The 24,093-nt window shown below is 38.7% G+C and overlaps 2 protein-coding genes across 4 annotated transcripts; one reads left to right on the forward strand and one right to left on the reverse strand.

Moving 5' to 3' along the window:
• Positions 1 to 64: 64 nt before the first annotated feature.
• LOC139952217 (ATPase family AAA domain-containing protein 2-like) lies at positions 65 to 19,097 on the reverse strand. 3 transcript variants are annotated; one of them, XM_071951277.1, is made up of 25 exons: positions 19,014 to 19,097; positions 18,461 to 18,569; positions 17,669 to 17,796; positions 16,782 to 16,993; positions 16,197 to 16,315; positions 15,597 to 15,729; positions 15,062 to 15,163; positions 14,651 to 14,768; positions 14,429 to 14,536; positions 14,048 to 14,156; positions 13,318 to 13,608; positions 12,589 to 12,837; positions 12,211 to 12,301; positions 11,270 to 11,584; positions 10,697 to 10,862; positions 9,978 to 10,164; positions 9,246 to 9,431; positions 8,870 to 9,005; positions 8,075 to 8,274; positions 7,572 to 7,731; positions 7,232 to 7,354; positions 5,894 to 6,844; positions 5,414 to 5,544; positions 4,328 to 4,456; positions 65 to 3,618 (listed from the first exon to the last, which is right to left on the reverse strand). In XM_071951277.1, exons 2-25 carry the CDS (start codon positions 18,563 to 18,565, stop codon positions 3,580 to 3,582), a joined length of 4,488 nt encoding a protein of 1,495 aa, XP_071807378.1. In that variant the 5' UTR covers positions 18,566 to 18,569; positions 19,014 to 19,097; the 3' UTR covers positions 65 to 3,579. The 3 variants fall into 3 exon arrangements, with proteins under 3 accessions (XP_071807378.1, XP_071807376.1, XP_071807377.1); XM_071951275.1 differs by having other exon boundaries at positions 16,197 to 16,342; XM_071951276.1 differs by lacking the exon at positions 19,014 to 19,097 and having other exon boundaries at positions 16,197 to 16,342; positions 18,461 to 18,647.
• Positions 19,098 to 19,211: 114 nt separating this feature from the next.
• Positions 19,212 to 24,053, forward strand: LOC139952264 (putative transmembrane protein 244). The gene is made up of 5 exons (XM_071951341.1): positions 19,212 to 19,350; positions 19,992 to 20,077; positions 20,445 to 20,539; positions 21,206 to 21,331; positions 22,078 to 24,053. The coding sequence occupies exons 1-5, from the start codon at positions 19,273 to 19,275 to the stop codon at positions 22,221 to 22,223; spliced, it is 531 nt and encodes a 176-aa protein (XP_071807442.1). The 5' UTR covers positions 19,212 to 19,272; the 3' UTR covers positions 22,224 to 24,053.
• Positions 24,054 to 24,093: the final 40 nt, after the last annotated feature.

Below are 24,093 nucleotides of genomic sequence, written 5' to 3' on the forward strand. Positions count from 1 at the left end.
ATGCACCATCTGCCAGTAGTCAACCATGAAAAGCATTAACCAAACCAACAAAAGTAAAGCTCCACTACAGTTATTAGACCGAGAAAGATCATGTTTTGTTTTAATGTATTCCACTAAGTTCCAAATTATTAAGCAAAAAGTTCAATACAAAATTGCAAAATATAATACCAAAACTATTACGATTCATTCAATTAACACTCTTTGAATGTAAAGAAACATTTCCACCATACATGTAGATCTCGCAGTCAATTAACATTCCTTATCTGCTGTAATGTTCAAACTTCACTGTTTTATAATTAACAAAACCATGGAATTGTACTTAATGCTTGACCTAAACTGTTGCAACATATACAAACAGAATCATTCATCATATTTGTAAAAGATGTTTGGTTAAAAATATTGCTTGAAAAAAAAAGTTTGCAGGATAAGAAACTGCACAATTAATCAGTATTTCTTTCCATGCAGCTAAGTTGGGTTTTTTTTTCTTTCTCTTGAACGCTTTGCAAATTATTTTGACAGGAATTAGTTTAAATCCATTCATGCAAATGAGAAAAGTACAAATTTTAGTAGAATTTGATTGAGTTACTGAGCCATTAATGTTAATTTAGATTTAAATAATGTTTCGTACAATAACTTACTTCATCGCAAGTTACATGTGTGTACCACTTACATTAGAATTTCTCAGACAAAGAGATAGCTGCTATGTCAAAAGGTTTGGGCAAGCTTTTGAATAGTTATGGAAGAGATGACGAACACCCAAACACAATTCTGAATGGATGTGTGCGGCACAATGGTAACAGGGTTTGCTCATCTGGAGGTTGCTATACAAAAACTTGTCCCAAACCATTTAAAAAAGGAACTGCTTCTATAGTCTGAGGAATTCAAATGTAAGCAGTACATTGAGACTAAGTTATTGTACCAGATTTGATTCAAATTAAACTCACAAATGGCATAAAGAAATACATGAAGAATAGTGCATCTGTAAATTACTAATATTGAAATCATAATTGAAGAAATTATATGCACACGTTAAAGCCCCAGATGTGGCTCCTAGTGTTTGAACAGTTCTTATGCTGATCTTAGGGCATCCCTTGAGATCGCACAAAATCAGTCAATGACTGACCTTTTAGGATGATACGCTTGAGCTATGACCGTTGGGAACATATTGTTCGCCGTTTAAGTACATTGTACTCCCAAAGTTTAAGTTGATAAATAACACATGAACTTGGGTTTAAATTAAATGAAATCAGGGGGAAAAAGAAGATATGTGTACAATTAAGCACCAGTTAGATTTAAACATCATTGCAACTTGAAAAACTTTGCACAAAAATCTTAATATCCGTTCTCCAATAAATTGGAAATTCATAACAGGAAAAAATTGCAATTTAAAATAAAAATAATTCTAGGCCCTCTACAGCCGCTGTTGTCGGGTGCCTAGCATACCAAATTACAATGATTGCAAATTTTCATTACATTACATGGGACCAGACTGTTTTCACACCAGCCTCCATTTGGTTTTATTCATTTGTAAGAGAAACCAACATGGCGACACGAAATAAAGCTTCCAATCACCTAGGGGCTGGTTCAATCAGCAACCATTTTGTCAACCACTCATCAATGTTTCATAGACCTTATCGCAAATACTTTGTACGCGCGCGTCATGCTTGGTCTCAGGTGCATGGTGGTCTAGCTAGTGCTCAAGTTTGATCGCCAACTAGACCAGCATGCACCTCATTCAACAGCTAGCGCTTGCGCAATGGGTATTTGCGAAAATGGCAGACTAAATAACCAGCTAGAGTCCTATGATCGAACTTCTCCAAGTAAAGTGTTCATGAGGACATCATAAAGCACTTTTTATAAAAACCCTTTTCAGAGATAAGACGTTATCTTGCTTCAAACTTGTTTATCACAATGCATGAAGTGCCGCATCAAAATCTTCATAAATAATAACCATCTCGCCTTGGGTTCAATCTCGTAAGAATTGAAAAGATCTACACTTTGGAAGAATCTTAAAAGTATGTAAGGATTAAATTTACAATCTTTACCCACTTGTCAAGTAATAAAATGTTAACATTGTATTGATGCTACTAATTATATATTTAATTAATTTTGTATTATTAATCTTAAAGCACTCAAGGAATCCTCCTAGAAGATTTGAAGGCATATGCCTCAAGAAACCTACACCCGTGGAACACAAACTGATTAGGAGTGGGAAAACCAATCAAGCCCAAACACCCCCACACCACGCAAATTACCAAGATCAAGATTCAAACACACTTTACTTTCCCCCTTCTTAAGTTACCTTAAATTAATATATATTACCTCAGGATAAATCATGTAAACCTTTCTATTAGGACAGTGTTCAAAACATTTCACACACATAAAGTGGAGTGTATTCAGCGTTTTCCGGTAGTGGAAAAACAAAACTAACAATTCCAAAAACAACCTCTCAATAGTTTTAAGGTTAATAAATCACTTTATTTACATATACCTACAACATTATATTTTGTTTGCATTATGGTAAAAATTCTCCTACAAAGTCTATATTAACTTGGGATTCTCCCCCCCCCCCATATTAAGTTAAATTAAGGTAAAGTTGTAAATTTTCACCCCAAAATTGACAACAGAATACATGCATATGCATTGGGCATTTTCAAATAATATCAGAGAGTCTGTAAGGCAGTTTTCCAGGGCTAGTTTCCAACATCTGTGGACCATACTCAAGACTCAAAAGACCACATCAGAAACATTAATGAAATATTGACGCTAAAATAATAGACCATTTCATAACTCCCTTTTCCTAGCCCCATTCTCTACCTCTTGATTTGTTCACTCCTAACAACAAAGTTTTGACAAGCTGGTAAACTTAACCCATCTACAATTTTCTTTAAACATAAAAAAAAACCAGTACAAAAACAGTCCCCCTGAGACTTTTAATCTTCTTGCCGGCAGATTTCGTAAAAATGAGGTAGGGTTGTTTGATGCCCTCGTTGCCCTTCCATCCACAACAAGCAATTTAATTACCACAAGGTTAATGCTTTAAACATGTATTGAGAACTAGAAGAGGGCGCTCTACACACAAATGGCAGCATTTAGTATGGGTGCGTTCGTTTAGCTTCCCTGGGTCTATCCCGCGGTGCTCACTCGGGTGAGCCTCTGACAAGAGCTAAACGAATGATCACCCGCCCTCTCATGGTGACGGCATGCACCTCGGGTCATCCCCAAGTGACCCACTCCACAAGCAGGGCACTGGGGGCTGACCCAGATGAGCCCCTGGAATGACGTCAAAGCTATTCGAACGTACCGGGGCAGACCGGGGTCGACCCAAGGAAGCTAAACGAACGCACCCTATATTACATTGTTGGCTTGGAATCACGCGGAGGCTGTTGCTCTTGGTCTAAGTATGTGATGTGATGTCACAATATAAATCACTATGGCAATGTTGACAACCCACCTTTAAGATGAATCCTAGCACTTTGTGAAATCTAACCGAGAAATATCAAGGGTTGGTACAAACTATGGACATCAATTAAAATAGAGTTTTTACAATCATCCTTGTCTTCTTCTTTAAAACCTCCTTCAGATCCGAACAAACTGCAACACTTCACTCTCCATATCCTACAATGAAAGAAAGAAATAGTGAAATTAAAGAAGAAAGTATATTTCTCTGAATTTCTACTGAAACAGAACGGGAACAGAAATATGACATTTTAAGAAAAGCAAGTAGGCGGCAGATAAAAGCTGTTATGCCATAATAACAGGTTCTCATGATACACAGATAAATTTGGATACAGTACACAGGTATGGAAAGAACCAATTAAAGGCAGTGGACACTATTGGTGTTTACTCAAAATAGTTATTAGCATAAAACCTTACTTGGTAACGAGTAATGGGGAGAGGTTGGTGGTATAAAACATTGTGAGAAACGGCTCCCTCTGAAGTGACGTAGTTTTCGAGAAAGAAGTAATTTTCCACGAATTTGATTTTGAGGTCTCGAAATCAAGCATCTGAAAGCACACAACAGCGTGTGACAAGAGTTTTTTTCTGTCATTATTTTCTCACAATTTTGACGACCAATTGAGCTCAAATTCTTACAGGTTCGTTATTTTATGCATATATGTTGATATACACCAAGTGAGAAGACTAGTCTTTGACAATTACCAACAGTGTCCAGTGTCTTTAAATATGAAAGGGTCGATTAAACCAACGGTTCTTTTCAGAACCACCCCAACTCATTTAGAGATAGTCATTACATGGTGTTACCACAAACTCTTCTATAACTTATTTCCACCATGCAAAGTTTCAAATCCTACTTGATTAAACTCACCGTTATAAGTTGTGTCTTATCATACTCCATCCTGTGAGAATAAACACACTGACTGAGCACACAGTAAAGTCTTTCAAGAGTCTCGACATTACAACCACTTGTCCGCTGTACAACGCTTGATAATAAGGCCTGCAACGACAAAAGAGTTGCATAATTAAATAACTTCATAAAACACTCTGGGCATAAGCCTTTTTGAGGTGTGGCAGACGTGATAGGAGTGTACCGTTTGGTTTGGGTGTATACACACAAATTTCCCAAACCTTATCAGGCCTGATACTTCACGGAGGCAACGAAGGCTATTGCCTCCGTTGCCCCTGGTCATTGCCTTGGTGCCCTTGAAATGATCCAGTACAAATTTACAATTTCCTCATAGGGTGCCCTTTACCAAGGAGAAAATGCCTTGGTGCCCTTTCAAAAACGAAGCATACAGGCCTGCCTCATAGTGTTGTAGCATTGTGTCTGCCATGTCTCAAATAGGCTTAAAGAGTTGTACAATAAACAAACTTGTAAACATTTAGGTCTGGTTATCTAGTGTTTGTAAACATTGTTTGTAAATATTGCTGTAACATAATAAAAATAGTAATGACAATAATAATATTAATTTTGGTTTTTACCCATACACCGATGTGTGTTAGTACTGTACACTCAGTACTTCCCGAGTCCTGTGAAAAAATATCACAGGCATGTTACTCGGGTGGGATTCGAACCCACGACCCTTGCAAATCCCACCCGAGTAACATGCCTGTGATATTTTTCACAGGACTCAGGAAGTACTGAGTATACAGTACTAACACACATCGGTGTATGGGTAAAAACCAAAATTAATATTCTTTATCCCCGATGCAAATTTAACATCTATTATAATAATAATAATACAAAATAATAATACTACACTTATATAGCACCTTGATCATAATATTGACATACTCTAGAGCACCGAACAAAAGGCACAAGTCAAAAACTAAGCAGGTATGTATGGACAAATTAAAAAATAAGAATTGATTTTCCTGTTTGATATTCATAATGGGCCAACAGTACACTAAGAGAGTGTATAACTGTGAGGTATACACAAATCATGTTAATTACCTCTAATTTTTTATGATCCACAATAAGGTCATAGGTCACATCCTGCAGAACCTCCGCAGCTTTTTGTGTTGTTATGTCGGCCCACATTCTACGAGTCATTCTTCGCTGGACTGAGGACCCTGGAATCATGGCTAGAAATTTCACATAATATTGAAAAAGGAGTGAAAACGTACAGAGCAAACATAATTTTAAAAAACATCTTCATGAGGGAAGCAGATGAATAATGATACAAAGTTTTTAAAATGATTTATAATAATAATATCAATATCGAAGTCTTAAGCGCATGTAGCTACTAAACAAGGTACTCAAGGCGCTGAGTATATACGCACTTTCAGAAAGATAGGTTATTGCAGTGATGAATTCTGAAACCCAATTATGTAGAACCTTATAAGTGTCAACTGTGTTCTTTTACTCTTGAGAATTGTCTTGTAACTTATTCTACTGCTTCTAATTAGATTGCAAGTTTTCAAACCATCTTACCTGCTTCATTTTCCGACGAGCCTCCTTTTTCATTTACACTCGCCTTTCCATCCTCAGTAGTTGCTTCCTGCGACTGTTTAACTACACTTTCTTTTGATTCCGTTTGGAAGACTACCGTATTGTTTTGTTCTGATGATGCATCGTTTCTTGAATTCTCACAACTTTTCTGACCCTCATTACTAACATCAACAGTGTCCATATCTTCAGCTACGTCGCTGGCAGTTCTGTCAATTCCATTGATTGCAGGTATTGCGACAGGTATTGAGGTAGGCTTTGGAGAAGTAGGGTTAGGATCGGAATGTGAACTGGTAGTAGATTGTAACCGCGTAGTACGCATGGGTCTAGTATACCGGAATGTCTCCCCACTCTTAATGCTTTCATTATCGCTACACAAGTTTTCCGACGTCGACCGCGATGGCCGACTTTCTTTGGGTTGATCAGCTGTTGAGTCTGTATCAATTCCGTTTTCAAGAGGTCCGTTTTCTTGTGGCTGTAGTTTGGGAAGATGATCACTATCACTGACACTTTCTTGGGCTTGGCCGTTGTTGTCTCCACCACTTTCCTTTTCTCTCATAATTCCTCCCTCCTCTGCTTCTTCTTCATTCACAGTCTTCTGGACATCATTTTCTTCAGCTGCTTCCACGGTCTTGGGTGAATTCTCAGAGTCTGGTATTTTTTTCTTGGGATATTTCTTCTTGTACGGGATAAGACCTCTGTTCCATCTGCCCCTCAATCGTGAAGTTCTTCTCTTCTTAATCGGTTGGGAGTGAGAGAAAGGATCCATGTATTTGCTCCCTGAGAAATGCAGTTTTGGAGGACTGCTGTTCTTTACTTTGGGTTGGATTACTGCGTTTCCAATCGGCGCAAGCATTGGTGGCTGTTGGTCTTTTAGCAACAGGCTAGGAGGTAGAACTCGGTAGAAAGCTGGTGCTGTCTTTGCTGGACTTTGACCTTGAAGGAAAGATGGTAAGTACATTAAAGAACATACTGTACATGGATTGATAAGAAGAATAACAAGCAGGAGTTATACAGCGCCTTACATCAAAGGACTAATCAAATCACGCGAATTATTCGCAACGAAAAAAGAGTTGTGACGCCAATATTCCTTCGCATTCCCAGAAAGCATGAACCGGTCGTTAGGTTGTTTTGCAATAGGAGGGCCAAAAGGAAGACTTTTTAATTTTTAAAAATCAAATTTTTCCAAGGGATTGGGGTCAGGTGTACTTATAACTGACTATACCTCCAGGAAGACACTATAAATAAATAGTAACCCTGCGGGTACAACCATGTCTAAATTTCTTTTGTGTGAGTGTTGGCTCTAGGAATAGCCGACTATACCTCTGTTCACACGAGATTCCTTGATGTCGATACATTCCTTCTCAAAGTCGTTGTCCATCTCCGCTTCGATGATGGCATACGCTGTATCCTTCAACTCACATGCCTGATTGCGGATTGCACGATCTGTAAAACAACAAGAATGGTTTTTAGTATTGACCAGGACTCGAACCCACACCCGGAAGACTTAACCACTACAACCTGAATCCAATGCCCCAAAGCGCTCAGCCATGACTTGATTATAGTCCTAAACGGTTTTACAAACTTTTGGATGTTCTTCAACAACTTAAGAGGCTTATCTGTTATTAAGTTTCATGACCAGGATTGGAACCCCCTTGCATACCTCCTGGATCTCTGTCTGGGTTATACTCCAAGGCATTCCTACAGATGAGATCAATATCATCCAAGAAGTCTCTCCCGGTGTTGTAATGATGCAGGTTGATCTTATTCATCATCGTTGAAAGGTCCATAGGGCTCTTAATCACAACAACATAGTCTGGTACCTGAATAATAATAATAATAACAATAATAATAATAACAATAACCATGCTTCTTAAGGCCATGTGACACAAGAAAATACTTTTGGAGGCAACTTGGAGGCAACCACTTACAACGTACGCATAAGGAACACTTCGGCAGCTCAAATGACATTCTTCTTATGTGGCATAGCCTTTAGCGCTCAAACCTGTTCAAATTCCAAAACACTAAACCACTCGGCAGCGACACACCACAGAGAAAAAGACACAGGTGACTCTTAAGGCCTGTAAACATTTTGAACAATTGATAAATTTAACTTTGTTTATAACAAATCATTTATTTATGGCGGAAATGCATAAAAAGACGAACCTCTTCCTGGTCAACTGGCCTCAGGAACTGTCGGAATTTTCTCTCGTTGGCAAGACGCGAGAGGACGTCTCGAAGAAACAATCTTAGTTCCCTGAGTGTAGACTCTTCCCTCTCAGCAAGTTTCTTGCGTTCGTCTTCATTCAGTTTACGTGGCTCTGGAGCTGCAGCCACTGGTAGTACTTGAAGAGCCTTGGCGGCAACTATGCAATCATAAGAAGAGAAAATCAAATTTACCTCCACAGGCCTGTATGGTTGGTTTTTGAAAGGGCATGAGCACCAAGGCATTTTCTCCTCGTTAAAGGGCGCCCCCTATAGACCGTATTGAACAACCCCTTTGCTGCTATGAATGTCGCCATCTTGTAGGTCAAACCGTATGGGCGTCTACATGCGTACATCAAAGAAACACGCAGCACTCCCGGTTTGATTTCTACGGCACAAGCACGCACACACACACGCACACGACCGCAGACGCCATCTTGTAATCTTGTAGGGCAAATATTTGAACGGTGACGTCATATTCAATAAGGTCTATATGAGGAAATTGTAAATTTCAACTGGAGCATTTCAAGGGCACCAAGGCAATAACCAGGGGATACGGAGGTTATCGCCTTCGATGCCTCCGTGAAATATCAAGTCTGCCTCCAGTTGTCTTTACAGAATTGCCAAAATAAGGAACAGGTAGTGATAACCTACAATGTGGGCTGCTTAAAAAAAAAGTAGCTAAGCACAACAAAGAGACCGGTGGTAAATACGTTAAAGCAAGTGATTACCGAACAAAATTTGAAAGCAACTAACCTTCCTTTTTTTGTCTTGGTGGTGGTTTACTCGCCTGATGAAGAATAAGATCCTCGAAGAAGGCGTGTCTCTCTTCTGGAGATGGAAGTCGCATCCGGAAGACTTCGTCTCTCTGACTGCTAAACAACTCACGCACCTTCAGGGCAAACAGAATTAATTTATTTCAAATAATTTTGTGCTGAACAATGAGAGCAAAACTTCAAGTGCCTTCACTCCACCAACTGAGCCATCTAGCCCTAATATTGGTCGTCTCCCTATTTTTAAGAACAATTTCGGGGTGTCTCTAAGGACTAGTGAAAGTAGTGAAACCTATATACCTTGAACCATAAAAAAATAAAAAATAAAAATTTGTATTTGAAAGATTTTGTCTGATTACCTGAACAGGTACTTCATGTAGCGGGAACTCACTGGTCGCGAGAATCAGAACCGGTGAGCTTGACGGAAGGTCCTCCAGGAGAGTTAGAAATGTCGCCCTCGTTGTTTCATTTGTAGACTCCCACCAGTGACTTATATGAGGCATGTAGATAATGCTTGGACTAGTACGTCGTGCTTCACGGAACAGCTGATGCAAAATTGAAACAATTTACTCAATTCAAATCTCTCTATAAACATCATCATCATCATCAGTCTAAAGCAGGCGGACACAAGCTTTTCACATTCTCTACCGTCTTGTGCTCATCTCTGAATCTCAAGTGGGGAGAGCAGAACATCCTTTGTCACTAATCTTGCGATGTACTCTGCATGTAGTAGGCGCTGAAGACCTTGTTTGTTAGCCATGAGGTGGGGAGTACAGAGCTAATTGAGTGGCTCATTAGTAGGCTTCCGCAGGATGTGTCCAACCCTGAGTTGTCGTTTTTTGAGTAAACAGTGCCCAAAACACATCAGGGTAAAAACAAATTATATCTCCCAGTTACTACACGCACTCTCCCTCCCTTCAAATCACATCAATAGATACTGTGTGAAGGAGTGAAAGCACTGAGTGAAAGTTGATAATTCGACAGACAGACATCATGACATCACTGCCCCTGTAATAAACCCTTTAAAAAAAATGTATCAAAATCTCTTCCCTTTTCCAAAAAAAACTGTCCACAAGCAAACATAGACCTACCTGTGCACAACATTCTTCTGGTGTGTTGGTACTGACAGAGTACAAGGCGGGTAGATCTAACCGATGGACTGGCATCTTCTCTAGGGTATGCAGGATTGCTGGGCCGAGATGTGAACTTTGACCTTGACCTTTAGCACCACATATAAGTATGCGAGGCCTGTGGGTCGAGGGCCTCTCATAAGCACAACTGTAATGAATAAAAAAGAGCCTTCTGTTCTTAGAGCTGCTTCAGCACAGAAAGTAGCTAAGCATAAACAAATTTAGCTTAGCAAAACAAGAGTACCAGCCAAACTAACATGTACAAACTCCTGTGTACAATTTGTGACTGGTATCCTGCTCATTTCTGCTGAAGCAATATTTTCTGCTTAGATCTATAAAATTGGTCCCTGGTGCTTTAAGCAGGGATGCGACAGGCTGTAAAAAAAATAATAAAATAAGAGCGCAAAGTATGAAAGCTTGAGAGCGCAAAGCATGAAAGCTCGCAGCGCAAAAGCTTGCGAGTCCAAAGCCTGTTTACATACATTTATCTTAGGTTTTGATAGCCCTTCTCTGCACTCTAGCCTTTCCATTCTGTTTTTATCGTCATTTTCTTATGAATTTGATCCAAGTAATAAAAGTATAAGAAAATATTAAAAATATTTCCGGTTAAAAACAGAGAAATCACATCCCTGTCAAAGGATTGCACTTTGGAAATTCAGCCCAAGAGACTAAAATCATACCTGGAGAATCCCATAAAAGGTTGAAATGGTTTTTCCCTCTCTGCTCCACTCCTCTTTCTTCTCACATTGTTCTGAGTCGACTTCTCAAAGATGCAGGGAGCATCTTCATCACTATAGTCATCGGCATTCAGCATCTCAAGGAGCATGTTGGAGGGACCGGATAAACCTAACAATTTATACAAGTAACGTCAAGATTGTAAACAAAAAGCATACTAAGAAGAAGCTATAAATAAGTAGTAAATTTGACGGTACAACCATGTCTAAATCTGTGGTCTAGACGTTTCGAACAGTGTACCCCTGAAGACGAGCAGAGTAAACTGTTTGAAACGACAAGACCACACCTGCTCTTCTCAGAGCCAACACTCACACAAAAGAGATTTACACATGGTTGTACTTGCATTTTTACTATTTATTTATAGTTTCTTCCTATTTATAAATTTATAAATTTACCTAATAATCACCATTAAGGGGACAAAACCAATCTGTGACCCTACTTTAAAGAAAAGGAACTAGGTTGATCACATTATATGACCGTTACATTGATTTTACATTTAATATTGTATTCAAATGTACCTTGCCCAGTAGCCACGTTGCTTTCACTAACTGCTTCCGGCATGATTCTTTTCAGCTGTCCCAAAACAGAGTTTAATAGATTCTGTAAAAGCGGTCTAATCACAACGGAGAGCGCCCTCCCTGGAGAGACAACAGAGCGCTGCGCAGCTGGTACCATCTTCTTCATTGCTTGGTAGAAATCTCTTGCACTCATCTGAATCTGAGATAAATCCAGTTGGAGTTTCTCTTTGGAAGCGTAGATTTGTGGGTACTGACGACGGAGAGCGAGCAGGGCAGCTTCGGTACAGAGAGCTTTGAGATCAGCTCCACAATAACCTGGCATGAAGAAATGAAGAATCCACGAAAAAAGCATTAACTTTTCTGCCATGATTAAAAATGTTTTATTTGGAACAAACTGCCTTTAGATATAAGGACTGTCTCCACTGTCAATGTGTTCAAGTGTAGCCTGAAAACCTATATTTTTAACAACGATATTCTGTAATTATTTCCCTGATTGAAACTTTACTTTGTTTCTGTGACTTTTTTATTATTGACACAATATACCGCTCTTTTTGCCACCTTCAGGAATGGTAACATTTACATCTTGCAATCGTTGAGATTTTTAGTATTTTAAAAATTTTATTAAACGTAATAGGGACACAGTTTCCATAATCAGGGGTATTTTAAAATTTGTTCATCAGAACACGAATTGGTTTAGTTTCAGGGAACTTTCTGCAGGACCAGAATGAATGGCTGAGTCTGAAACTAATTCATTAGAAAACATTAAAGTATATTTGTTATTTCCAACATCAAAAACCCAAATAATATCTCTACTGAAAAATCTAAAACTTGGTGTTCAAACACAAGGATATACTGAAATTTCATTTAGGAAACTTGCAAGACAATTAAAAGAACAAAAACAGGGGTTTTATATTAGTTTTAGTGGATACAAAAAAACTTACCAACACATCTATCTGCGACCTCACAGACAAAGGCATCAGACAACTTTGGGGTCCATTCTTTGGTATGAATTGAAAGTATAGTACGACGGGCCTGCAATTAAATATAAAAGTATTTGGCAATTCAAGAATGTATTTATTTTGTCTTACTTGACCAGGGTAGCCCCCATCAGTTGTCAATTAACTGTTTCCCCTGGGGGCCCTGCAGCCAATTTCACGAAACGCTAGGATTAATCCTGTCATGAGTTACAACAAGTAACTCGTCCTAACTTAGGATGGGTTCAATGCGTCCTAACATCTTATGCTGGTTCTCGCAACCAAATTATTTTTCAACAATTATTTCCAAAAATTAGATTTATTTTTTATTTTTGTTGGTCTTACCTCCTGAGATGGTAGTGGAAATGAGAACTCTCTATCAAACCTTCCTGGTCTACGCAGGGCGGGGTCAATCGAATCAATCCGATTGGTCGCTCCAATGATCACGACCTCCCCACGACTATCCAAGCCATCCATAAGAGCCAGTAGTGTCGAAACTATAGAGGAGTGGATCTGGTCCTGTCGACTAGATCGGACTGGAGCAAGACCATCTATCTCATCAAAGAAGATGATGGAGGGACGCATCAAGTAAGCCTGTCAAGAAAGAAGATGGTTAAGGGTTTGTTTCCTGTAGGTCATACATCACGCCAAATCTAGAGATGAACTCGAATGAAAAACTTCAAACATTCATACATCATTTAAAGGCACGGGACATTATTGGTAACTACTCAAAGTAATTGTTAACATAAAAAGTTACTTGGTAACAAGCAATGAATAGCTGTTGATCGATAGTATAATACATTGTGAGAAACGGCTCCCCACTGAAGTAACGTAATTTCTTTAGAGAAAGAGATAATTTCTCACTAAAAAAATAAAAGACTTCAGGCCTGATATTAAGGCATCTGAAAGCACACAAATTTGTGCAAGAAGTGTGTTGTTCTTTCTTTGCAACTTCCATGACCACTCGAGTCCAAATTTTCACAGGTTTGTTATTTTATGCGTATGTTGGGATACACCAAGTGAGAATACTGGTCTTTGACATTTTTCAAAGGTGTCCACTGCCTCTAAACTCACCTGGTCAAAGAGAAGTCTGAGTTGTCTCTCTGACTCTCCAACCCATTTGCTCAGACAATCCGCTCCCTTCCGCATGAAGAAAGCGACCCTCCTATCCCCTTGACGACATTCATTTGCCAGAGCTCTAGCAACGAGGGTCTTGCCCGTCCCTGGGGGGCCATAAAAGAGGACACCTCTGGGCGGAGAGATCTTGAATCGCTCGAAGACTTCAGGATAGAGGAGAGGGAAGACGACCATCTCTTTGAGAGACTGGACGTGCTGGTTTAGGCCACCAACACTGTCGAAAGTTACCTGATGTCAAAAGAAATGTATGTAGTGAGTGGCTGTCCTATATTGTAGTGAGTGGCTATGCTATATTGTAGTGAGTGGACGTCCTATATGAAGGGTTGGACTGAACGTGCTGGTTCAGGCCACCAACATTGTCAAAAGTTACCTGATGTCAAAAGAAATGTATGTACATGTAGTGAGGGGCCGTCCTATATTGTAGTGAGTGGACATCCTATATGAAGGGTTGGACTGAACGTGCTGGTTGAGACCGCCAACACTGTCAAAGGTTACCTGATGTCAAAAGAAATGTATGTAGTGAGGGCAGAGGGCACACAGCAAAAGCAGAGGGCACCACGGCAACTGCTGCGGGTGTCAACGGTTATTTGTAGGTGGTAGTTGGGGTGTAAAGGGTTTTGGGTATACAGGAGGGATTGAAATAACGAAGGGGGACAAAAGTCCTTACCGATGTATCAATCGTCATGGGGTCAACGTCCGCCAGACTGCTGCCGATTTTCTGTCTGTCTTTCTTCACACCGGTGACATCCTCAGGAACCATGTTCATTGGAAGACATCTACAAATAGGTTAACAGTTTAGTCTCATCTTCCAAGAAAAAAATGTCTTCACAAGATCTCATAACTTCAAAACAAAAACCACTTAGTCAAACAGGCAGGGCAGGCATGCTTCTTCACAAAGGCAATTGCCTCCATGCCCCCTGATCATTGCCTTGGTGCCCTTGAATTGCTATGTTAAAGACCCCGCCTAGACCTCATCTTCTAAGACCTCAGTCGAGACCTCCAATATTACTTCAAAGATGTACACAAATATGTACCAGCCTTTTCTTACCTCATTCTACTAAATGCCATACTCTTCTTTTTACGACGCTCAAATCGTCTTTCATCATCTGAAGATCCTGAACTTGTAGAAGAACTGTTATGAGTAGCGTGGTGTTTCCTGACATGAAAACAAAAAGTTAATTTTTTTAAATACAAAAACAAATGATGACAACTGTAGGTGATTTGAGTAGATTGGATTACATACAGAGAAATGGAACCGATCGTTACTCACCGTTTGAAGTGTGGACTTCTGATTGGTGTAAGAGGTTTTGAGTGTTTGCGGAATCGACGTCGAAGAGGGGACTGTGGACCATCAAACAGACGAATGGAACGCTTCCTTCGAATCGACTCTGTACTCAGAAATTAATGAGAATTGTATATAACCGTCATCAGTTTGAACAACTCCAAGTGAACTTCAGTGAACTGGTATTTGGGGGGGGGGGGAATCCACAAGACGTTTACTGGACCAGAGAATTTGTTACATGAATGGAATCAAAAAGAGAACTAAACTTTTAACACAGTTTCATTTTTTAGCGGTTTTGGGCTAGTTTTTTTAATGGGTGTTGATTGGCTAGGGATTAAATGGGATTTGGCTGAGGTTGGCCTGTATTTGAAATTGTGATAGTGATAATTTGTTTCTCACCTTGCAATGGAGCCTCATAACGCTGTACAATGCGACGATGTTGCCTCAAACCATAATTCTTAGTCGGGGGATCTTCCTCTTCTTCTTCTTCAGAACTGTCCTCTGATTTAGAAGAAAGAAACGGCACTCTGGCTTAAAAGACGTTAAGCCTGGACGATATCTCGATAATATCGTCACGATACAATATTGAGGATAACATAGTCAATATCAATGTTGGTTTTGAAAATATCAAAATATTGTGACATATAAATATAAAAACAATTTATGTCCTGACGTTTCGTTTCGAAAAGGTAACCTGTTCATGGTTGTTGTGTTGTCATTAAGCTTTTGAGAAAGACTCTGCTAGAGTCGAAACGTCAGGCCATTAACTATTTTTTGCATTTATACCATAGGTTCATTTGGTTGGCAAGTTGTTTGCAACAGCTAAATCTAATTTCTCACATATCAATAAAATAATAAATGAGGTCCGGTTTGGATCGAAAGCGAAGGCCATCTACCCTCCTCATTTAATAGAAATAAATATAAATATCTTTACCCTCGCTTTCCTCCGTCCCATCTGAAGATTCCTCTTCTTCTTCCTCCTCTTCCTCAGCATGCTCCTGAGCCCGCCTCTCAATATGACGTCTCTTGATTCTTGAGTACATATCAAGGCCAGACCTCTCCTCCTCCTAAGTCATAAATATTAACAATATAATAGTGCCTTCTTAAAATAAAGTGCGCATAACTCACCAAGGCGCTTGAACATAGAGTATTTTCCTGCTAGGCTTGTGAGACTACATTTAAATTATGAGACCTACTCCTTTTACATAGCACCATGTAATGTTTTACAAGGTGATGTGGGGCAATATGTTGCCAATCAAACCAGGAACACCTGGGTGAACCCCTTCTCTTTTCTGTGCACTGGGTTCTCTTACGTGTGTCACACAACACACAGGACCACTGGCTATACGTCCCATCCAAAGGATGAAGCATCATGGTTGATTGTCTTGCTTGAGGACACAGGTGTCACAACCGTGACTTGAACCCACACTCTGCTGATCAGAAACACCAGAGCTTGAGTCCGGTGCTCTCAACCGCTAGGCCATGACACGACACTATATACTAAGGATAGTATTTGGATTCCTTTCTGACTGACCTCTTCCTCCAATCCTCCATCTTCTTCTTCCTCTTCTTCTTCTTCATCCTCTACTTCCTCCTCCTCATCTTCTTCTTTCTTCTGATCCGATTTACGACTCGACTTGCCAGAATTCTCACCTTGAGGTGCAGATAGCATGTGGTTAACTGTATGACAATGGAGGAATGTTAAAGTGCAAACCTCTTCATGTGTCGTTAAGTAGTTTTCATCTGGCAAGGGGAGCTTTTATGAGGAATATGTCAATTTGTATTTGAGTTTTACAAAAGGCAACACAGCAAAAGCAAAGGGCACCACCTCAATCGATGTGTGTGCCGTAGGTTATGTCCAGGCCTGATACAAGCATGTCTTTTAGCTTCACTTCAACACTGTGTTGGCTAGTGTGTTGGCTTTTATGTGCAGCAGGGCACGTAAACCCATTTAAACTAGGGACCTTTAACAAAAGAGCCTTATGAAGGTTCCCAGTTCAAAAATGTGTACAAAAAATAATGGGAGCTGTTGCAAAAAAATTAAACACAAACAAAATAGAACAATAGAAGGTCCCTGATTTGCCTGAAAGGCCCGAAGACAAAACATTGGGTACATTACCAATTAAGTTGGTGTTCATTGAGGTATATAATGGTTTTCTTTCTCGCATGCTGCGTCTCGGCACAAACTCCCCATCCTCATCTTCAAACTCGGCCAGATGGATGTTGTCAATTGTCAAGTCTTCCGATGGAATCTCCTTCTTAGATGATCGTCTCGTCCGAACTGGACTATAAGTAGTGAGTGGTGTGTCATCACCCATTAAGAACGACGATCTAATAGATGAAAATTTGCATCGGGGATAAAGAATCTTGACTGAACAAGGATTTTATTTATGAGACTAGAATCAAAATGAGGAGAGACTAGAATCAAAATGAGAACACAGTTTTATCATCTAAATGGTTTATTTGAACAAACACTAAGAAAAGACTGATCTCTTCTGTTTTATGGGTGAAACTCAGCAGAATTGAAAGATATTTGTGAGACACAAACTCAACATTTGAACATCATTCTTTTGAGACAAAGGTGTTGAACAAGACCACCAGAATTGTCTTGTCTCGAGTTGACTGGCCCAACATTGAATCGCTGGCCTTGGGCCGGTGGTCCAGTGTAAATTTGGAGCCAAGCTACATTATAGGCAGTTGTCATGCTTGGTGGGGCTGTGTGGCCATAAATCAGATGTGGTTGCACTACTACTTCTTCCTGCTTAATTTTTATTAAGGCCGAATCACACTGTAGCAATTACGAAAACGATCGATCACGACGCAAAGAGAACGCATTCTATTGGTTGAGTTGCTCCGCGCAGAATACGCACACACTCATTCAACCAGTAGAATGTGTTCTCTTTGCGTCGTTATCGTTATCATAATTGCTGCAGTGTGACTTGGCCTTTAGGGCCTACTTCACAGAAAATCTGAAAGTGTACTTTAAAGTGAACTATAATCTTTTACCGGTTTCTCCGTGTCCTTGTCTGGGCGAGACTTTCTCCGGTAGAAACGGATGAGCTCCCGGGTACATTTAACCGTTGGCGTTTACTCTTCGGAGTGGGAGTAACATCGCTGCCAGAGTTAAAATTCGCCTGGAACAAAACAACAGATCCATAGTTCCAGTCAATTAGGGCAGTGCGTGGATGTTGGAATTATGATTGACAAAAAAATGGCGCATCGCAATTGACAGATCTCGACCAACATATCCACTGCCAAAAATTTAAAAAGTATTTCGTATTTTTGATAAATATTTTTAAATTATGATTTAATTATATTTTTTTAATTGTTTGATGGATGATTGACACATTCATGGTTGATGCAAGAATTAATTATAAAATAACTGTTGTTCAAATGTTACAAAATTACAGATGCTGGTGGTTTGCTGGTGGTCTCTCTCTCAGTCTCAATCTGAATCTGATGTCTGGTCTGGACTGGAGTCTGTAGCCATGCATGGTCATGGACATAATGGTAGCAGCGTACCACCAACCACCATCCTCAAATAACGACCATCCTCAAATAACGAGGTAGAAATAGACCTTCATACACAGACCCACGGTGGCGGACAGAAGAAAATTACATAACTGTTGACAAATCGTATGTGACACGACCAATTGACTCGATCGCACACTACACTACAGACATAACTCTCAGTGCACAAAACAACACAGCCAGTCATTGTAAACATGATGGTAAATGAACAGACAGAAACAAACAAAACCATCCAAAATAGCTGATGGAAAACATTAGATTTCTCACCTCCGCTTTAGGTTGAGGTTGCCTCTCACCCCTCCGACGACTCAATGAGATAAACTCATCCCCACAATCGTCTTCTATGGGTGCAGAATGCCTTGTTTTCACCATTTTTCTAACGTAGAAATCATCAAAAATACTTCATTGTTCGGCAGCGCAGAACGTGCCATGTTTTGTGTGTTATAACAATCTGATGGGCTTGCAACTTTAGGCGATGTGCATTCGCCGATCACAAAAAAGTAAATCTAAACCCTGAAAATTATATTCCTACACTGGCTTGTGTGAACAATTTTTCTGTTAGAATATAAATTTCATGGTTACAGTAATTTTAATGGTAATTTACAATGAAACATTCAAAGGTTATCATATCATTTTGAGTTCGCGGCACGATATTGTTTTCTACCGAATCAGTAAATAGACATTTGGCGCGAAAAAGGAAAGATTTGAAGTATTGAAATCTACAATTATTGATAAACTGACAGGTACAGTACTGATTGTGCTGAACTTGTAGGTATAAATTAGTCATGTCCAGTTATTAATAATATCCAAATGAAATTACCTTGTGATTAGATATGCGACTCATAAGTTATCTCCCAGTCTTGATCGATCTTGAGAGACTGGGCAAGACATCATTAATTTGCCGCGAAAGCTAAACGTAAGGGGCTGACAGAGGGCGCCATTTAAAGACTAGTTTCTTTCAAAACAATGCAAATCGCCCCAGACGTATGGTAAACTAGTTGGGGCGGATTGGTAGAAGTGAGTGTCATTTATAATGCATTCGACCATTTCATTTGTGTTTACTGTTGCTGCCGCACGGAATGGCGTTGACCAAAACCCAAGAGAAACATGAGCGTGACTCCCGGATTCTGCCAAGAATGGACTATGCTTCTTCATCGGTAAACAGTCTCCACTTTTGACCTTCTAAGTTCTACTCAATGTGCAAATTTTGTTTAGTGTTAGAAGCAGTCTGCATGCAAAATGTTTTTGTTTATAAATAAAAACATAAGAAATTTGGAACTGCCACTTTCCCCCTTGTGATTGTTAATTCAATTGTAGTAAAATTAAAATAAAAATATCTCACTTTGTATGAACAAGTTTAGTTCCAGTCGGATACGGAAGTTTTACAGCTGTATTTGGTAAAGTTTCCGTATGGCGCCACCACTTTTTCATTTGTTATGAAATAAAATTTACCTCAAACGAGATATCCATTTTGTAAAAATAAAATGAGTGAAGTGGTGGCGCCATACGGAAAGTCACCCCTGTAGGTGTGCCAAAAAATAAAAAATTATTAAAATTATTAAAGTAATTTTTCATTGTGGATTTTTATGATTTCTGGTGTGGTGGACCATCTATGGATGATCTACTTTTTACTTTTTAGTATTTTCCTGGAGCAATAATTGCTCCATGCATGGTATTGAATTGTAAGCAGGCAAATCATATAGTTGTAGTTTTTTTTTAGCGCCCTTTTTTTACACTAACCTAGGCAGTCAGGTTTTCTGATTTTCACTCTTTTGCGTCTTTGTGGCTTCTTTTCTAGGCAGTAATATTTTGGCTGTTGATGACTCTGATTTCATTCTACTGTGTATTCTACGTTATTGCTAGCCTAGTTCATGGAATCTTCAGGTGAGTAAGATCAATTTGTTGACACCCCCCCCCCCCCTCTCTGAAGTAAGGTAGCAAAGTAATTCCTCACTAAAATATTTGTATTGAATTCAAGAACTCAGCTGAGGTCTCGAATCCAAGCATCTGAAAGCACACAACTTGTGTGACAAGGGTGTTTTGCTTCCATTAATCTCTTGCAACTTCAACGACCAATTAAATACAAATTTTCACAGGTTTGTTATATTGTGCATACAATGTATGTTGAGATACACCAAGTGAGAAGACTGGCCTTTGGCAATTACCAAAGGTATCTTGTGTCTTAAACCTATTTAATAAATGTATCATAAGATGATTGCTTTCTTTCTTTGCAAACTTTATTGTACTGCAGGTTAAAAAGCTTTGATGGCACAATCCCATTCCACTATAAAAGCTACGAAGCCATCTTTACAAATTCTACAAAGTGGGAGACGCAGCCTTTCATTAGTAAGTGTTTCAAAGTTTCCTTCATTCCTTTTCCTTCATTTGTAGCCCTCTAAATTGTCAGCCGTTAAGTAAACGAAATGAACCTCCACCTCTGAAGTCATGCTATTTTTCAATCGCTCCTTTTTATCGCACGAATGGCATGGTGGGTATGGTTAAATGGAATCCATTCACATGAAATAATGGAGCGCTGGAACAATAGCATGAGGTCACAGGTGGGACTTAACTCGCATAATGCCCTCGGTGTTCGCGCCATTCGTCGTGGGACACGATTGGCCATTCCTACCCCGAATGATGTGCATTCTCTGGCATTATCCTATACATAACAAACAATAACTGAATGATAATCTAAGCAAGGTATAAACATCAAAAGGATAAATAAATACTATGGCCTGGCCCCTTGCACCCTTCACCTTTACATCATTTTGGGTTTGGTTCTTCATCAGCAGTGTTGAGCACAAAAAGATAAACACACACAAAAATATTCAATAATACCTCAAAATGGTTATATATTTTTCTCAACCACATTAAGTAGCTTTGTTTATTGGTTATTCCTTAAAAACATTGTTTGTACTCTGTTTTCATGAAGTATGGAAATAAATATCAGTTTGAATGAATTTAATTTCTTTATTCATAGTTTGTTTTTCTACTCTTTTTCTCCCATTAAAGGTGATTTCATCGCTCTGGAGTGTACATATTTCTTCTCTACCGTCGTATTTCTTGTATTCCTTCGGGATAGGTTATGGGATTTCGCCATCACTGTGACTATTATTCATTGTGCAATCACATGTGCAGGTAAATTCAATTATTTTATTTCTCTGAACTAACTGCTAAGTTTCTTTTTAACAGTCAGTGTTTGTTGCTTTTAATAGAATGCCTGATGCTCTAGACTTTCCTGCTCCGTTGCCCCTGGTCATTGCCTTGGAGCCTCTTGAAATGTTCCGATAATCATTTACAATTTCTTCATTGAGGTGCCCTTTATCTTTAAGAAAATGCCTTGGTGTCCTTGCCCTTTTGAAAACAAAGCATGAATCCTGCAAAATTTCTTGTTTACATCCTTGTACTTGCATATGTATTTTAATTTTAGTTACCCTATGGTATGAGAATGTCTTTTTTTTTTACATCATGACAGCTACATGTATCATTATGAGTTCTTCTTTAAATGTTAGTACCCCTGTGGTATAAGAATGTCTTGACCCTTAACAGCTATCAAACAAGTTTTCTTTGAGGTTTTTTTTAATTACCCTGTGGAATCAGAATGTCTTGTTCACATAGCCTGACAGCTTTAATATCAGCTTTTCCTTTTACAAAAAAATAGTTAATGGCCTGACGTTTCGACCCTAGCAGAGTCTTTCTCGAAGGCGAAATGAAAAAAATGGGGAAAAAACGTGTGGAATGAGAATATCTTTCTTACATAGCCTGACAGCTTTAATTATGAGTTTTTGCCTTTAACCTGAGTAACCCTGTGGAATGAGAATGTCTTGTTAACATTGTGACTTAGCTACCATTGCATGAATGAGTTTTTTCGTTTCCTTTCTCAGTTAATGTGAGTTTCCCTCTGGTTTGGGAATGGTGGATCTGCATCCTGTCGGGGCTTGTCATCACCATTGCCTTTGGTCAACTCATTAATCAGATTCTACATCTCAAGAAAACTGGATCTTTCAGTCTTGGAACCACGTCATCATGAAAGCAGGAGGAAAGAAAAGGTCTATTACTGAATTGGCGGCTACGGCTAGGGCTAATTGGCGGCTACGGCTAGGGCTAAAACTACCTTTAAAATGTCAGATTTCTTCTAAGATTTCTCATCAAATCTAAAGTTTTTTAAACCAAAAATTCAGTGCCATTTTAACATTGTTCTATTTTCTCCTTGATCAAATTCAGAACATTCAGTGCCATAAGAACATTGTAACATATTCATACTCTGATCAAATTGTATATTTTTCAAAGAAGGATTAAGAACAAAATGCAGTTTTAAATATTCGTAATAAAGTTTGAAGTACACCTTTGAACCATTGCATATATTACTACTTTATATTTATAAATATTTAAAAATTATAGTTTAAAACTCAAAGTTTAGAATCCTCTCTGTTTAACTTTGAACAGTCAACTTGTACAGGTATTTTTTCCCCTGTATGTTGGGCAATTTTTGTATGTATATTTTTTCAGTTGATCTCCTGTTGCAGTTAAAACTTTCACGTAAGGTTTTACTGTATTTTTATTGGTAACGATTAGCGCTTGAATTTGGGAGAAAAATCAACAAGACTGGACAGGTTGTAGCTCAAATATATTTACCGGACAAGAAATACAAGTAATTGTACAAAAATCCACAAGACTGTTGGGCCTTGTAGTTGTAGCTCAATTACGGTATGTTAACCAGATATGTTTGTAAAAGACTAACATCAAAATGAGGAGAACGATTTAAGGCCTGACACAGTTTATATGCATGTTTTTATTTAACAATTAAACACAAAGAAAGACATTTTAAGAGAATATTTATCTCTTTTGTCTCAAGGTGTATTAAGTTTATCTTAATACTCAACAAAATGTAAAGGTTTTTATTAGACTCACTCAAAGTCATCATTTGAGCAAAGTTTGTTTTGTTAAATTTATCATGCAGTGAGGTGTTCTTACCACCAAACTCGTCTGGTCATCAGTTTACTTGCCCATCACTCAAACCACTGGCTTCGGATCTGTAACCCAGTGTAAAATTCAAACTAACAAATGTTTCTAGATTACAAAAGAGTGTGATAAGATTCTCATTCACTTAATGTAAAAACCAAAGATACAGTGTTAATGCATAAAGTTAACAATTACCTTAAACATACCGTATACTTAAAGTAATAATATTTATTGTTTACCTTTTAACGATAATATTTACAACTCTGCAAAAACGAACAATTAACCAGTGTGTTTGTAGGTCTTTAAAAAAAACTTATTTTCATAGATGTACTTTTCTTAAATAAAATTTTATAGAGGATTTGCAAAACCAAAACTTGGAATGAGACTTTCAAAAGTTAAAGGGGTTGTCTTGTCATGATCGAAGCAGGCCTGTGCGGCTGTAAAATGGTATTTTGAACTATGACCCAGTTACTGCGCATAAGTGCGCCCTCTCTCCGTACCATATCCTTGGAGAGTGCGCGCGCTGTAACTGGGTGAGAGTCCATCACTCCACGTACAGCAATGTGCCTGCTTGATCATGATATCGGAATTTTTCTGTTCTGAGGTAATTATCTTCGTTCTGGCTACTCACAATTAATTTTACATTTATTATAATGAAGTCATATTTCATAAATTTCCCGTTGAAAGGAGGATGTCATCTCAGAATAAGACACTATAATAACTCATTTTTATTTTGATATCAAAGAATTTATTCATTTTATTTTTACAACTGTATAATGCTTCTTAGAAACCAGAAGTACGTGTCAGTTATTCCTTTTAGATTATTGTGATTTGTTCTCTCTGACTCAAATTTTAGTACAGTTTAACTTATTTTCACATAAGAGTCAATAAAAGGAAATATTTCTGTCTGTGAATATTTGTCATGTTTGATTTAAATA

The sequence above is a fragment of the Asterias amurensis genome, chromosome 20, assembly GCF_032118995.1.
Source record: "Asterias amurensis chromosome 20, ASM3211899v1".
Taxonomy (NCBI): domain Eukaryota; kingdom Metazoa; phylum Echinodermata; class Asteroidea; order Forcipulatida; family Asteriidae; genus Asterias; species Asterias amurensis.

Coding starts and splice junctions, on each gene's coding strand:
- LOC139952217 (XM_071951275.1), bottom strand. CDS start 18,565: ATGGTGAAAACAAGGCATTCTGCACCCATAGAAGACGATTGTGGGGAT. Junction 13,609..14,047: donor CCATGACGATTGATACATCG/GTAAGGACTTTT, acceptor TTTTGACATCAG/GTAACTTTCGACAGTGTTGG. Junction 12,838..13,317: donor TCAGACTTCTCTTTGACCAG/GTGAGTTTAGAG, acceptor CTTTCTTGACAG/GCTTACTTGATGCGTCCCTC.
- LOC139952264 (XM_071951341.1), top strand. CDS start 19,273: ATGGCGTTGACCAAAACCCAAGAGAAACATGAGCGTGACTCCCGGATT. Junction 20,078..20,444: donor CTAGTTCATGGAATCTTCAG/GTGAGTAAGATC, acceptor ATTGTACTGCAG/GTTAAAAAGCTTTGATGGCA. Junction 21,332..22,077: donor TTGTGCAATCACATGTGCAG/GTAAATTCAATT, acceptor TTCCTTTCTCAG/TTAATGTGAGTTTCCCTCTG.